The sequence below is a fragment of the Arvicola amphibius genome, chromosome 6 (assembly GCF_903992535.2).
Source record: "Arvicola amphibius chromosome 6, mArvAmp1.2, whole genome shotgun sequence".
NCBI classification, from domain to species: domain Eukaryota; kingdom Metazoa; phylum Chordata; class Mammalia; order Rodentia; family Cricetidae; genus Arvicola; species Arvicola amphibius.
In genome coordinates this window covers 26,613,942-26,629,099 of record NC_052052.2, presented here as the reverse complement: position 1 = coordinate 26,629,099, position 15,158 = coordinate 26,613,942, and the positions used below count along the sequence as shown (strand labels likewise).

General features: G+C 50.6%; 1 protein-coding gene across 2 annotated transcripts in view; it reads left to right on the top strand.

Annotated features, from left to right (window-relative positions):
- The window catches only part of Grik3 (glutamate ionotropic receptor kainate type subunit 3), a 214,655-nt gene that overhangs the window by 180,504 nt on the left and 18,993 nt on the right, over positions 1 to 15,158 (top strand). For both annotated transcript variants that reach the window (XM_038333725.1, XM_038333726.1), the window contains exon 11: positions 12,285 to 12,508. In XM_038333725.1, coding sequence (XP_038189653.1) covers positions 12,285 to 12,508 — 224 coding nt within the window. The remainder of the gene's footprint in view (positions 1 to 12,284; positions 12,509 to 15,158) is intronic.

Sequence of the window (15,158 nt, the reverse complement as noted above, 5' to 3'; positions counted from 1 at the left end):
TAGGATCCAATGGAAATAGACTCAGATTCAGGCTGAGCATTTCAGCTGACGTGAGAGGAGTCCTGCGACCTGTCTGGCTTCCATTCCCCGCCCCCACTGCTGCAGATGATAACAGAGCCTCTCAGTCTTGATTCATGTTCAGTGAGCGTTCATAGGCAAGAGGCATCCTACTCAGTACTAGCTGTGCCCAGTGCAGCCCCCTCCTCCACCCCTCTAAAGGGTCTGTGCTCAAACATGGGGGCAGTGGGGAAAGTAGCCCATCAGCCATAGTCATCCTGCTAGGCAATATGTAACCGAGGACTGACCGGGTCTTCAACCCTCCCTACCTGACTCTAAATAAACAGCCTTGAAGGCTGACCCACATTCACCCAATTCATAGGAAACTGAGGCACACACTAGAGTACCGCCCTGCTTGGCACATGATGGTTTTTTACACCAGGAACCTCTGCCTGCCATCTAGAGCTTCTTTGTCCTTCTGCTGGTACCCAGGATCCTAGTTAGGAAGTGTGAAGAAAAAAAACCCAAGAAGGAAGATCCTGAAGCCAATGGAGGGCCACAGATGGAGAGAAAGATGAGGTATTAGCCTTAAGAACGGAGTTATTTAATTTTTTTTCATCCCGCAGGTGGTTCCTATGGCCTTGTACACGCTAGGCAAATATTCTTTCACTGAGCTACATACCCAGCCAAATTATTTAATTTTAATATTGAGAGCTACAGAGCACCAGTAGAGGAGGTGGAGCCAGAGGGTAACATCAGCCTGGCTCTAGAGGGAAAGTCCTCCACTCTTGAGTCAAACTGGAGCCGGCCCGGGGTGTGGCTAAGGTCTGGATGAGAGGAGGGGGTGCAGTAGGAAAGGAGGAAACTGAGGGCCCATCGAGGACATGCAGGCTGCAGGCTGGTGATGGGTGAATGGAGGGGTCAGGAAAGGGTGGTGATGGAGGACCAGACAGAATTCCGGCATGGACCTCTGGGGTGATGCTGGTTCTTTCCCCAAGTTCAGGCTCCCTGAAAAGTCACTTGAGGCATGGTTGAACTCTTCTCAGCAGGTGACTAGTCACAGGCTGTGACGAATGAGCCAGATCAGGGTGAAGGGGGAGACTACCCAGGATGCCCAGTCTAGCAAGGAGGAGAATGGGGAGAGAGTAGGTAGGGAGGGTACTAGGACCAGGCTCATACCTGAGATGTGTGGCCTAGAGTTTTCCCTGGTTTCTAATAAGCTTGCAACAAGATAGAGGACAAAGAATGGTCACAGGTAACCTTGATATGTCATCCTTCCTTCGTGGAGGAAATAGCCACGGCCAAATGTCCCTTCTCCCCCCATTACAGAGTCCAGCCAAGGAAGTGGCACAGCCAGGAAGGACAGTGTCCTCTGCTGGACTCTTCTTCTAGACAGAACTCTCCGATGCACTTAGCTTGGCCATTGCCCAGCACTTGGATGCAAAGCAGGCATTGGTGAAAGAAAGACTCATAAATGGGCATGGACTTCTCACCCTGCTCAGAGAAAAAGCTGTGGGTCATGACTCAGCTTCACATCCAAAATATATGTGAGAAAGGTCTGGCATCAAAGCTGTGACCTCCTCACCTAATGGGTCCACTGTTTTCCTACTATAAGCCAGTTGCTCCTCTGGCTTGTGTGCACTAACGTTGGACACAAGCCCTTTAGTCCAGGAGAAGCTCTGCCCAGCCTACCTCGTTCAGGCTGGGCAGGTGCCCTTGACTACAAGCCATGCTGGGAGCTCTCCTGGCTCTAGTCAGAAGGCTTCAGGGACAGGACCATTAGGGCAGGGGACGCAGACGGCTGTTGTCAGGGCAGCAGATTGCCCGGAGCTAGACCTGAAGAGTGTTGGAGAGTTCGAGAGGTCATCAGCGCAAATATGGGAAGGACCAAGTGGGCGGTCAGGTAGGAGAGGCAGGAAGAACACGTACCTCCGTAGTACCCCACAGAGATTTCCCATTTGACTATCAGCTCTAGAACTCAGCCTGCAAAAGGGGTCAGACAGACAGGTGCCAAGGAGGACCAGACACACGAGAACTTCCTAGTCAGAGGGAAACAGGTCCAGTGGCTGGGACAGGCAAGCTCCCCTGCAAGGTGTCATGGTCCTGTTATTCACCCAAAAGATCTTAAGTGCCACTGTCACCTTAGGCTCATAGCGTGCAGAGCCACACAAAAGCCTGTCATTGCGTAGCCCGGGAGGGTGACACCAAGGAAGATGGAGTCAGACAAGACTGTGTCATTTATTTTTCTCACTGTTGTAACAAAGCACCTGACCCAGGGGCCCTAACAAGGGAAAGGTTCGTTTGGGCTCATAGTTTGAAGGTTTTGTCCCCCGTGGCAGGAACGACATGGCATCGGGAGCCCGAGGCCTCTGGCACACAGCATACACAGCCAAGAAGCAGAGAGACGTGGATGCAGCGTTCAGCCTGCTTTTTCCTTTTTGCTTATTCCAGCCCCTGGGATGTGCTGCCCACACTCAGGGCAGCTCTTCCTGCCACAGATAACCCAGTTGAGAAGCTCGCCCATAAACATGCCCAGACTTTTGTTTCCTAGGTGATGCTAGATCCTGTCAAATTGATGGTGTTGACCAGCACAGTGACGAGTGGGTCAGTCTGTGACTCTGCACCTTAGAAAAGCCCTATAATGTCTTGAGACATTATACACGTCCATGTGGTAAGGAGAGGCAGAGGCAGGCTCACACATTGGCCCTGGCATTTGTGCAGCCTGGCTGAACTTGGTGACGTGAGAACAGTCCAGAACCCTGCAGCAGTGTGCGCCAGAGCCCTGGAACTGGGGTGAGATGCTTTTTGAGCATACCTGCATGGAACTGGCCTCAGCCAGAGGTTTGAACTAGTGTGGGAAGGTGTCGGAACCCAGCCCTGACCGACAATATGCCAGCTGGGGTGCGGTGTCAGTGGGTGCAGGTGTGACCAAGCCAGAGAGAAGCAGTCTTCAGACAAGTGAAATGCCATCAGGACTTTGGCCACTGATGCAAAAGGAATATGGGGACGCCTGGAAGAAACTAAAACAGAGGGCCATGACTTAGCTTTTCCTGATCTGTGACTTGGAAAAGAAGGAAGAGGTACCAGGTTTTGCACAGTGTGCATAAGAGGTGCCCAGTTTTACTGAGGTGACCACAACCAAGGTTGCAAAGTCTCCCACAGTTGGGGCCTGACTGAGGCTATAGCTGGGTGCTTGGAGGTCCTCAGTGCAGGCAGCTCAGAAGGCCTTGGGGATCTTCACCCTGGGTACATGAGACAAGAAGGATTCTTTTTTTAGGAATGATAGGGCAGGGTGTGTGCCATGACACAGGGAAACCTGTCCAGCCAGCCAGTCTCTGAGTCAGGCACAGTGCCCTCCCTGGGGACTTAGGAATCACACAGCTGTCCCAGGCATAGGAGAGGCCACTGCCAGGCATCCTCAGCTCAGGTGGCTTATGCAAGCACCACAGATGGAGGACCTGACAGATGACATTTGGGGATTTTCCAGAACCTGTCCCCCATCTAGTTAGATTTATGTGAACTGCTCAGAATGCCAGTTCTGGGGTTACCGGTGGCTGCAGCGCTCACTGTCAACATTGGCAGCTGGCTCAGGGTGTCACAGCAGATAGCACCCACGACTCAGTGCACCCCTGAGAGCATTATGTCACATCTCAGGAGGGGCTTTCTGGGTGGCATTTTTGAAGCCTTCTGCTGTTCACAGTGGTCAAGTAATTCAGTAAATCTATCGCCTGAGGCCTCATGCTGGATGCTGTGGATACAGGAGTAAATACAGGCAAGGTGTCCCCCCCCCCCAGTGACCCAGCCTCAGCATCTTGCATTCTAGTGTAGGAAATGGGCAGTAGACTATGGATAGATAACTGGATGTACATCTCCAGCCACAGTAAGCGTTCACCTCTAAGCAGGAGGTTGGGTTGAGTTTCCAGCCAAGCTGATGGTCAGGCAGCTGGTTGGGAGCCCTGCCCTGGCTTCCAGACAGGGCGGACTGAGAGAGTGGTGAGTTGCTCTGACCCATCCCAGAAAGCCCTAAAACAGTGGTTCTCAACCTTCTTGATGCTGCGACCCTTTAATACAGTGCCTCATGTTATGGTGACCCCCACAACCATAAAATTATTTTTGTTGCTACTTCATAACTGTAATTTTACTACTGTTATGAATCATATTGTAAATATTTTGGGCAATAGAGGTTTGCTAGTGGGATCGCAGCTTGAGAATCACGGCCCAAGAGGAAGGTCTGAGAGACTCATGCAAGGCAGACGGCGATCACTGCTGTCCTCTTGACCAGTAGCAGTTTGATTAACCCAAGGAGGACATGAGGTCATTTCTGGTCCCTGGTGCACAGACTATGGCAATGAATATGGCAAAGGAACAGAGGACCTGGGAAGCTGTACTCTGCAGAAGTCATGGCTGCAGGGCTGTGAGCATTGGTCTCCCAGCCTCCAGGTGTGACAGGAGTAGCAACTGACAGAGACACACCCTTACTGCTTGTGTTGTATCCTGTCCCTTCCCTCCCCAGAACCAGACCTTGCTTCTGGCCCATGTGCCTGAGTCCCAAGCCATGTTTGCAAGGCCAGGGAGGGCTCTACCCAAGCCTGTTCCCAGCCCTGAACCAGCACACTTCAAAATGAGTCACAATAGACACTCACCTAGGGGCAGAACAGGAACATGTGGGAGCTGGGGCCGGTGGGATGGGGGAACAGACAACACTGGACAGAATTGCCCCGCAGGCAGTGACATGGTGCTCTGAGGAACTGAAGATGACCCCAGACCATTCCAAGGTGAGCCTGAGAGCTGGAGGAGTCGTCTGTGCTAGAATCCATTGAGTGTTCAGGGGAGAGGAGCAAAGTGCAGGTTCGCCCATCAGGGCCAGCACGCAGGCAGCAGTTCCTACTCTGAGAAGATACAGGTCAAATGGTCAGAGTCGGTTTGACTTCAGGAGAAGTATGCATGCTGAGTGGGGAAACAGACCAGGATCAATCCCTTAGGTGGGGGGGGCAAAGTAGGGCCTTTGGCAGGTTGGTCTTTCATTATTTTTCTTACAATGAGAGAGAAAGAAGAGAGAGAGAAAGAAGAGAGAGGAGAGAGAGAGAGACAGAGAGAGAGAGACAGAGACAGAGAGAGACAGAGAGAGAGCCACAGCAAGTGTGTAGAGGTCAGAAGACAATTTGTGGGAGTCAGTTCTCTTCTACCACGTGGGTCCTGGGAATCAAACTCGGTTTTGGTGGGTGTTTTAATGTTTGTTTTTCCAATACAATATCCTGGAGTCTCCACCTGATGTTGGGCCTTGCATGAATCCTGAGAGGACCATAGGTGAGGGGAACAAGCTTAATCCTTGCCTTCTTGGAGCTCATATACTTACAGGGAAACCAGAGATTAAGCAATAGCTTGCATTTGATCACATAGATCACAACCATCCTGTTGTGAGCAGAGCAGCAAGGAGCAGTGTGGGGAACAGAGCTGTCAGATGTATAATGGGAGTCAGACTTGCTTCAAGTGTGTGTGGGGGGGGGGGGTCACAGCTCCATCCCTCTCGGACTCTGCTATGGCAGGTCCCGTCCTGTCTGGGTTGATACCACTATCAGCACTTGTGGAGTTTGGGGAGAGGACTCAAGGTGACAGAAGATGGGTCATCTATTCCAGGTGCTAATGACTATGAGGCAGACCGGACATGTCATTCTTCCTGATAGACCCTGGCACAGGATGGAGCCTGCAGGGAAGGAGTGGGGCCTTTCCCCAGGCCTGGGGACGGTACTCACATCATTGCTCAGTCAGTCATGGAGGCTGCTATAGTTCCGAAAGTGGCCAGGTGGGTCATGGAGGCTGGTCTGGCAGCTCTCTGGGTCTCTACAGATGTCGGGGCTCAGGAGATGTTTTGTCTTCAAGAGGTACCTTGTTTCCTCAGCCTGGATGGAAAGCACCTAGCTAGAGAAACAGCACTTGGGAGAAAGTGCGGAAGCTGAATCCTGAGGATGCCCTGTGTGAATCAATTTTTACATCACTGTGATAAACAGAGAAACACATTTCTTTAAAAACCTGTATGTGTGTACATGCGTGTGCGTGTGTGAGTGCTGCTGGCATTCTCCAACTATCGGTGTGCATGTGGCGGTCAGAGAACAGCCTTGGATTCTGGTCCCACCTTCCGCTTTGTTTGAGACTGTCTCTTGTTCACTGCTGAACACACTAAGCTGGCCCACAAACTTCCCATGGTTCCCCTGTCTCTCTATCCCATCTCACAGGAGGAGCACAGGGATTGTAGGTGGGGCTACCGTGCCTGGCTTCCTGTGGGCTCTGGGGCTTCAAGAAGCTCAAGTCCTCATGCTTGCATGTCAGGTGCCTCTGAGGGAAACACTTTAGCGGGGGATTAGTATTGGCTCACCGTTTCAGAAGTTTCAGCAGCTTGGTCGGCTTGCCCCACTGCAGCTTGCTTGTGGTGAGGCAGGACATCTTGGCAGCAAAAGCATGGAGCAGAGGGTGACATTCACCTCCTAGCTGCTGCTAAACAGAAAGCAGAGACAAAACACCCTTCATAGGCACACCCCAGTTACCCACTTCCCTCAGGGTCTCCCTTTGTAATAGCACTATTAAAGGGTGGATCGATCAGTGGATTGATACGTTGATACGTTCAAGGCACGCATTATCCAGTCATGAGGGATCTCAGTGACTAGATCCATCAACCTGGGACAAGTCTTCAACCCATGAACCTTTTGGGGGATCTCTCATGTCCAAGCCTTAGCACCCAATACCAGAGACATGGGAGAGACGGAGCAGACAGAGCTCCCAGGATGAATCAAATCCCTTCATGGTTATCAGGAAGGGACTTGTCATGGGTGGTTTTCTTGGCCACTCTAGAGACAGAAGATGAATCGAGAAGTCTTTAGCACTCCAAACCCCACTGAATGTTAATGAATCCCAGGGAAGCCCCAATGGCAGGCATGGTCAGAGGCCAAGGTGAAATTCGGGTGTCTGGGAATACTGCAGGGGACTCAGCATGAGGCCCCGTGAGCACAGACTGCAGGACTGAGAGCAGATGATAGAAGGAGCTCTGTTCTCGACACCGTCTCTAAGTGATGGGTGTATTCGTTTTCTTGGGCTGCTATAACAAATGATAGCCAAGCAGATGCCTTAAAACACAGGCATTTATTCGCTATGGGAGAGAAGTGAGAAATCGGGTGTCAGCAGTGTTGATTCCCTTCCAGCGGCTCTGAAGGTGGATGGACTCCATCCTCCCTGGTTCTGGTGCCACCAGCAGCCCTTGGTGCTCCTGGACTTGTGTTTGGGCTGTCCCCACCTCTCTCTCCATTGTCACACTCTTCTCTGTATATATTTGTGTCCTCTTAAAAGGGCACCAGTAGTTGGGAGGGGCCACCCTAATTCAGGATGGGGCCATCTTAACTTGGTGACTTTGTTCTGCAAGAACATTATCTGCAAGACCTTATTCTGAATTAGCTCACAGTCAGAGAAGCGGAATGTAATTAAGGCTATATGCCACTGCCACATCATCCCACTATACTTGGCTTGTACAACAGTGTGGTAACAATGTTGGGTTTTTAAGCCATAATGAATCGAGTACTAGAACTGGCTCAGCCACTCACCAGCTTGAACAAGCATCCTGTCTGCTCTAGACACCAAATCCCTCATCTAAAATGTGGTGATGTCTTTTGCCCCCTGGGGCTCTAGGGAGGCAGCGTCCTGTAATGATGGCAGCTCTTAATATTTTAATTTATCAGTTGACTGTCTGGGCAGACAGGCACACTGGGGGGAACACAGAGATATGGAATCCAGTGGTGAATACTGGAGAATCCAACAGGAAGTGCCAACATACCAGCAAACCCAGGGAGTGAGCAGGTCTTGTCCTAAGGAAAGAATGACTGGTGGCCAGTGGCCAGAACTAAGACCATGAGATCTTAGTTCTTAGCCTGATGGGAGTTGGCCCGGGTTTTATTATAGGAACAAGTTCAGGGTCCTATAAGTCAGGACAACTGACTATCAAGGGCCAAAATACAGAGCTGGAGTTGAGTAAGGTACTTCTTGTCAGCCATGTAGGATCTGGGCTGGAACCAAGGTCAGATGGCTTCATGATGGAGGGGGAGGGTTGAGCAGGGCTGGACTGGGTGCCTTCTGACAAAACCTTGGTAAGCGGAAACCTACTTATAGGGATAAAACAATGTCTTCAGAGGGCATCCTGCCTGGCCGAGAAATTCAGAAGATATACAGAGAGGAGCTTAGCGCGGCAGGAGACGAACAATGTCACCTATAAGAGAGTGAAGGTATTGGGGGGACGGGTCAAATATGGTTTGGTTTTGTTCGAGGTCATGGTTTTTGTAACGTGAGAAGAAAGAACAAACTTCTGCAAGCCTCAGTTTCCCTCCTGTACTAAAATGCGGGGTTGGAGCAGATGTTCCTGAAGGCCTCTCGTCCAGCTCTGACAGCCTGTGATTTCGTGAATCACGCTGGAAGAAGTATGCATGAGTGGGAAGAGCCGCCAAGACTGGGCCTTTCATTCTGAGTAATGAACCGAAACCGCGAAGGCTTGACATCTGTTCCAGTCTTTCAAGGGAAGTTGGACAAAATAATGCCTTTTTCAGGGAAATCGTTACCAACAGTGAAATATAGTATTTTCTGCCTAAGCCAAAAATGAAGTGGAGAATGCCAGCCTTTCTTGAAGCCCAAGGGAGAACGTTCATCTGAACTCCCAGAGAAGGTCACGTTGGCCAATTACCTTGCTGCTGTAGGCACATAATGCCATGGACGCAACTGCTGCCCAAGCCCATTAGAGCCAGAAGGCAGGAAGAGTGGAAGAGAGGTGCTGAGGGCCTGGGCCTGGCTTCCTCTCCAGCCCCTGGGACCTTCTTGCTGAATAAACATTTTGCGCAAACACCTTGATCTCGTGCGCCTTGCTGTCAAGAGTCCACGGAGGACCCTCCACCACTGACTTGGAAGTCCTGTCTAAGAAGCCGCTGCAAACCCAGAGGCCGTTCTCAGAGACCAAGGCATTCTACCTTTGGAGTCAAACAGAGCATCCCCAGGGTCTGTTTGGAACTGAAGGAACTGGGCTAAGGGAGGCAGGAATCTAGACTCACACACCACTAGATCTCTCTCACCTCCCATCATTGTAGAAGATCCTAGAACTTCAAGACTGAAGGAGACCTTCGGGGCACTCACCTCAATTAGTTTGCTACCCAGGAATCATGTCTATACCTAAAGCAGGGACTCGCTATACCAGGTCTCTGGTTTGTTCTTGTATCCCAACTAGGCCAGTGTCTGGGCGTAGTATGTCTTGATCAAGTGTGTATTAGACAGTCTTTACTGTCCCTAAGCATTCTCCCCCCCCCCATCCATTTGTTCATGCTCTTAATTGACAGGCGTCCAGGAGCTAATTTAGCTGCCCGGTCCCTATTTCTGTACCTTTAAAGCCAGGTAAGTTCTAACTCACGCACTCAAAAAATCTATAAACGGAGGCTCCAGTGCCCTGAGCCTTTTCCTTGGCCTTACCTCCCTGTATTCCCTGGGGTTGATTTGTTTCACATTTATTTGTTTATTTGTTCATCACATATGTGCATATGGGTACATGCTCATGTATACATGTCAAGTCTCACATTTGGAGTTTAGAGGATAATTTTTGGGACCTGGTTACCCCCTTCCACCATATAGGTAGGTTCTAGGGATCCAGCTCAGCTTATCATCTATCTTGGTGGCAGGTGCCTTGCACTCCATGGACCATCTTGCTGGCATTTTCCTGGATTTTGAAGTTTACCAAATCTTTGGGCCCCAAGTATCCATGTTGGGGAGTAGAGACAGCATTAGAAGGAGAAACACTGCGGATACTAGTATCAGAGTATCTCCTAGTTTCCCCTCCCGCACCAAGCATGGGGTACTCACCAAGTGGTCTATCCTGGGATTTCACACATATTAGCCTTATCTCCTGATGTGATTTCTATTGAAGTGCTTGTTCCTATTCTGAGAGAAGTGGCGTCTGCGTTAGTACTGATAAGATGAACACTTTGATTGGCACATATGTCCCCTACTAAACCTTCAGAGCCAGGAGAGCAGAAATCATATCCGTTTGGTGACAGCTCTGTCTCTGTAGTTCCTGGTGGATCTCATAAAATCGTGGGTGGGTGAAAAGATGAGTGGGCTGGTGGATGAATAGATAGATGGGCGACTGATGGGTATCTGGATTGGTAGATTTATGGATAAGCAGATAGATGAATGGATGAATGGATAAGTGGGTAGTGAGTGGATGGAAGGATGGATGGATAATGGATGGACTGATGGGTGGTCCAGAAGGTGGGCAGATGGAAGAATGGGTGGAGGGATAATGGATGGATGGATAAATGTTTGAGTCAGTGGGTGGATGAATGGGTCAATCCAGCAAGTGGCTACCTAGAGGCATTGCCTTGGCAGGGTCTTTCAGAAACATGCTCCTTCCTGGCAAAGGGTTTTCAGCACTTCCCTTCAGTTGTGCCCATGTACGGAAGGGAAGTTGTAACTTGATTCATAACTGAGCCACAATACCTACAGGAGCCTAAGAGGCAGCCTTTTCCAGGGAAGCACTACTAGATATTGCAGAGCCTAAGAAGGGGCTTTGAGACGAGGAGAGGACAGTGGGCCAGCCACAGCTCTAGCATGCGAGGAGTCTGTGAGTGTGAATCTAAGCAGCTGCATGCTTGCTGACATGCAGCAATGCACACTGAGCAGTGCAGACCTTCCCTTGGGAAAGAGTGGACTTCCTGAGAATCGAGAATGCAAGACTGCCGGGGAGGGATCTCGAAGAGGCAGCATGTGTGAAATAATACGAACAATAGGAAGAATTAGACAAAGAGGCCACTGTGGGCCAAGCATGGGTGTGAAGAAATGGGCTTAAGGACAGAACGGTCTTTAAAGGGACCTTGTGTTAAGAGAACCGCAGATAAGATGCAGGGGGTGGGGGAGGATTTTTTTAATTTTTAAGCAGGAAAACCCCAGACCAGATTCAAGAACCCCCTTCATTAAGTTTGTGATACAATGGCCTGTATGAATATATCACACCTCTAGCCTTGCCTCTCCTGCCTCCATGGCAACCCCTGCCAGGGAGGTGAACTGCTGGACTTGGGCTTGTCCATCCAGTTTTCTTGTCCACCCACACCCTCTAAAGAGGTTTTTTTTTTTTTTTGGTTTTTGTTTTGTATGTATTCTGTGTAGCATGTGTGTATGTGTTTGTGTGTTGAGAGAGAGAGAGAGTGTGTGTGTGTGTGTGTACGCGCGCGCACACATATCAAAATCATTGTCTTCTTCCATAACACTCCACTTTATTTTATGAGACAGGATCTCTCTTTGAACCTGGAACTGACCAAATAGCTAGACTAGCTGGCCAGTGAGCTCTGGGGCCTGTAACCCCAGTGCCGAGGTTATGGACTCTTTTGGTGACCAGCTTTTTGCATGAGTGTTGGGGATCCAAACTCGGGTTCTCGGGCTTGCATAGCAGATAGTTGACTAACTGAGCCATCTCCCCACTTTCTAGGAGGGTATTATCTTTGTCTAACTAGCGTTAGAGCAGGTTTTAGGATCTAATGAGCATCCTGAGGGGGCTAAAGTGGTCAGGAAGTGATTGAAAGGGGGAAGCTGAATTCATGTGACACCGTCCCACCTTGAAAAAGGACCTTATTGTATCCATTCTCTCTGCTTTTGTCACGGCCCTCTTCCATCAGCCACTGGAGAACAAAGCTTAAGTTGTCCTCTGTTAACGTGTGTGCACCCTTGTCTCCTCCACACCCTGGGCACGGTCCAGCCGTGAGGGTCAGTCAGTGTTGAAACTGAACTGTGAATACATAGGCTGGAGAGAAGCTCCAGCCAAGGACCTGGGTTCTGTCCCCAGAACTCACGTGAGGAAAAAGGCCAGGTGTGGTAGCATACACCTAGAATCCCAGGGCCAGGGAGGCAGAAACAGGCAGATCCCTAGAGTTTGATCGCCAAGCAACAGAGCCTACTGGGTGAGTTCCAGGCCAGTGAGAGAGTCTGCCTTAGAAAAAGGTCAGGGCTGGGGAGATGGTTTGGCTGTTAAAGACTAAAGCTCACACACACAAAAAGGGTCAATTGCAATTGAGAAATGACACTAAGGTTGTCCTCTGGCCTCAGCAATTCACACACCATACACACACACACACACACACACACACACACATACACACACACGAGTGGTTAAGTAACCTTGGACTAACGCACCACCTCAGTCTGTATCCCATAAGGGAGTTCTTCATCACCTCTAGCCCAAGGTTTTGCTCATTGTCTGTCTACCTGTGGTCTTGTTACAGAAAGCAGATCTGGCCGTGGCTCCCCTAACCATCACCCATGTCCGAGAGAAGGCCATCGATTTCTCTAAGCCTTTTATGACCCTTGGAGTGAGCATCTTATATCGCAAGCCCAATGGCACCAACCCCAGTGTCTTCTCCTTCCTCAACCCCCTTTCCCCGGACATCTGGATGTACGTGCTCCTCGCCTACCTGGGTGTCAGCTGTGTCCTCTTTGTCATCGCCAGGTAAGGCTGTGCCTTGGCTGAAGCTCTGGGCCAAGCTGGAAAGCATAGGAAGCTAGGCGAGTGCCCCTTGGCTGAGAAAGTCCAAGGTTTGGATTACTGAACCACCTGACATTCTCTTCTTCCCTGTGGCTCAGATCCTTTGTCCCTTCAGAAAATGTCCCATGGCTCCCTGGGCTTGAATCCTCCCTCTGGTCCCTGTCCTCCATGACTCAGATATGATAAATTGCACCCTGGGGCCCAAAACAGATTGGGGGAAGCCAGACCATTGCTTACCTGACTTGGGTACCTGGGATGGCAGACCAGACCCAAGCACATTGCATGGCCTAACAAATGGCTCAAAACATAGAAAACAAATTATATCTAAGCTGTCCACACAGCTGGAGAACCAATCACCACTAGCTGCGCACACGCCACATGCAGAAACATGGCACACAGACATGCATGCGTGGGATCCATGCTTACATACCAACTCATTCACACGTGTGCCTCCTGCTGGGAATCCACGCATGCACTGAGCTTACCCTTGTCGCATTGTTCATTGGAAACAGATGAAGTACATCCTTGCTAAGTGGGCCACTAAGGAAGCAGAGTTAGCCCAGGTTTACCAAATGCCCAGCGTTTACCAAGCACCCTGTTCTGCGCCTTGCCACCTTTCTATTTTCTCTGGCAGCCTCCCTTAAAGGCACCCAAGACCCACTGAGGCCGGATAAGCCATAAGTGACACATCTAGGAGGTGAACTTAGTTCCACTGAGGTTTTGTCTGTCATTCATACCTCTGGCCACTACTTGACACACACACACACACACACACACACACACATCTCAAGCTCCCCACCCCCTCCCAGCTGTGCTCTCTGCCCCTCCCGCCAGGCCCCATCCTTGCCCCTGCCCTGGATCCTTTTTTCTCTAAAGCCTAACATGGTGTAAAGAGAAACTTCTCTGGAGAGGCAATTTGAGATCCAAGGACCTGGTGTTTTGCCTTTTTCCTCCAGAGCTTCCTTTGAAAGCCCCCCTCGCCTCTGTGCCTGTCACTCTCTGCCCCCTCCCACCCAGAGAGAGACCAAAGGAAAAATGTGAGAGGCGAAGTCGCCCAACCTCCCTAGGCTTTGCTGCCGAGCCTGGTGCGGCTGCAGCTGCCCTGCCTCCTCAGCCCAGCCAACAGCGAGCCAGCACGGAGAGACCTTCATCACGCCTCTCCTCACTAATGGTCTAACAAGCCTTTGAAAGCAGAGCTGCTCTCTTGCGCTCTCAACGTAATTTTCTCGAAGCTCCAGTGGCCTCTCAGCCACCCATCCCTCTGAGGCAGGAGCATTTCCAGCATTAGTTCTGTCTGTTTGATGTGTGTGTCTCTTCTCCCCTCAGATATGGGCCATCCATCCGCTGCAGGCAGCTGGGTGTCCAGCTTCCCCATCATGGCTAGGAAGACAGGGGAAGTGGCCCCTCCACCTAAGGCTAGTGTGGGATGCTTAGGAAAAGTGGGGTTTTCTGCAGTGGCCAGGATGCCGTGAGGTACCTGCAGAGGAAAGGGGAGGAAATTCTGGGCCACAGAGCTGACCAGAGGCATCTAAGTACACTGCTCACCCCATGGAACACTCGCACGGCACAGCTCCCAACCGTCGTGTCTGCCCTTACAGTAGTCCCATAAGGTGGGGAGAACGATCCCCGTGTTCCAGAAGCAGAAGCCAAGTGAGGCTCAGAGAGGTGAAGTCAGTACCCAAAGTCACAAAGATTTCCCATTCTAAATTGAACACAGGATTGGGCATCGGGGAGCCTGCAAACTAGAGGACACATAGATGGCTCAAGGGGGTGCCACTGGGCACCTGCAGGCTTAGGGCTGAGCAAGAGAGGCAGGTTCAGCGAACCACATGTGGGACCCTTGCCCAGCCTTCATCCATTCCCTCTTGTCTCCAGCGCTGTAAGGTTCCTGCCCCCTCCCGCACTGTAAGGTTCCTGCCCCCTCTGGCACTGTAAGAAGGGTGCCCGGTACTATGATCCTTTTTCTGGTTAAACTTCAGCCTTTGAAAACATTTCATTACCAAAAGGCCCCTTCTGGAATCAGCTATGTTTATCAAAATAAGCAAGTTCTGTCTCTGGGCACTTGTCCTGTTAAAACGTCACCACTGAGTGGCACCTTGGATCTTTAAATGCCAGTGCAGCAGCGCCCAGAGGACCCAGCTCCCCTCTGTTGTCACTGACCACAGAGGATTGCCCAGATTGTTCCCCCAGTTGTGGGAACTGGATCAACTTCAGTGCCCACCGGTAGGGTCGAGTGTTAAGACCCATGTGAGTCACTGAAGGACACAGTCTGGTTCCGGTTCCGAGGGACTGGTGTGGACAGGGGTAACTGACAGCTTTCTACATAGAAATTTCTATGACAGGGGTGATGCGGCATGTTTTATGTTAAAAATTGTGTGGTGTGTGTGTGTGTGTCTGTATGTATCTGTGTGTGTGTCTGTATGTGTATGTCTGTCTTACCTGTCTCTGTCTGTGTGTGTGCGTGTGTATGTCTGTGTCTATATGTGTATGTCTGTCTTACCTGTCTCTGTCTGTGTGTGTGCGTGTGTGTGCTGTGTCTGTATGTGCATGTGTCTGTATGTGTATGTCCGTCTTACCTGTCTGTGTCTGTGTGTTACATTACAAGCAGGACCTA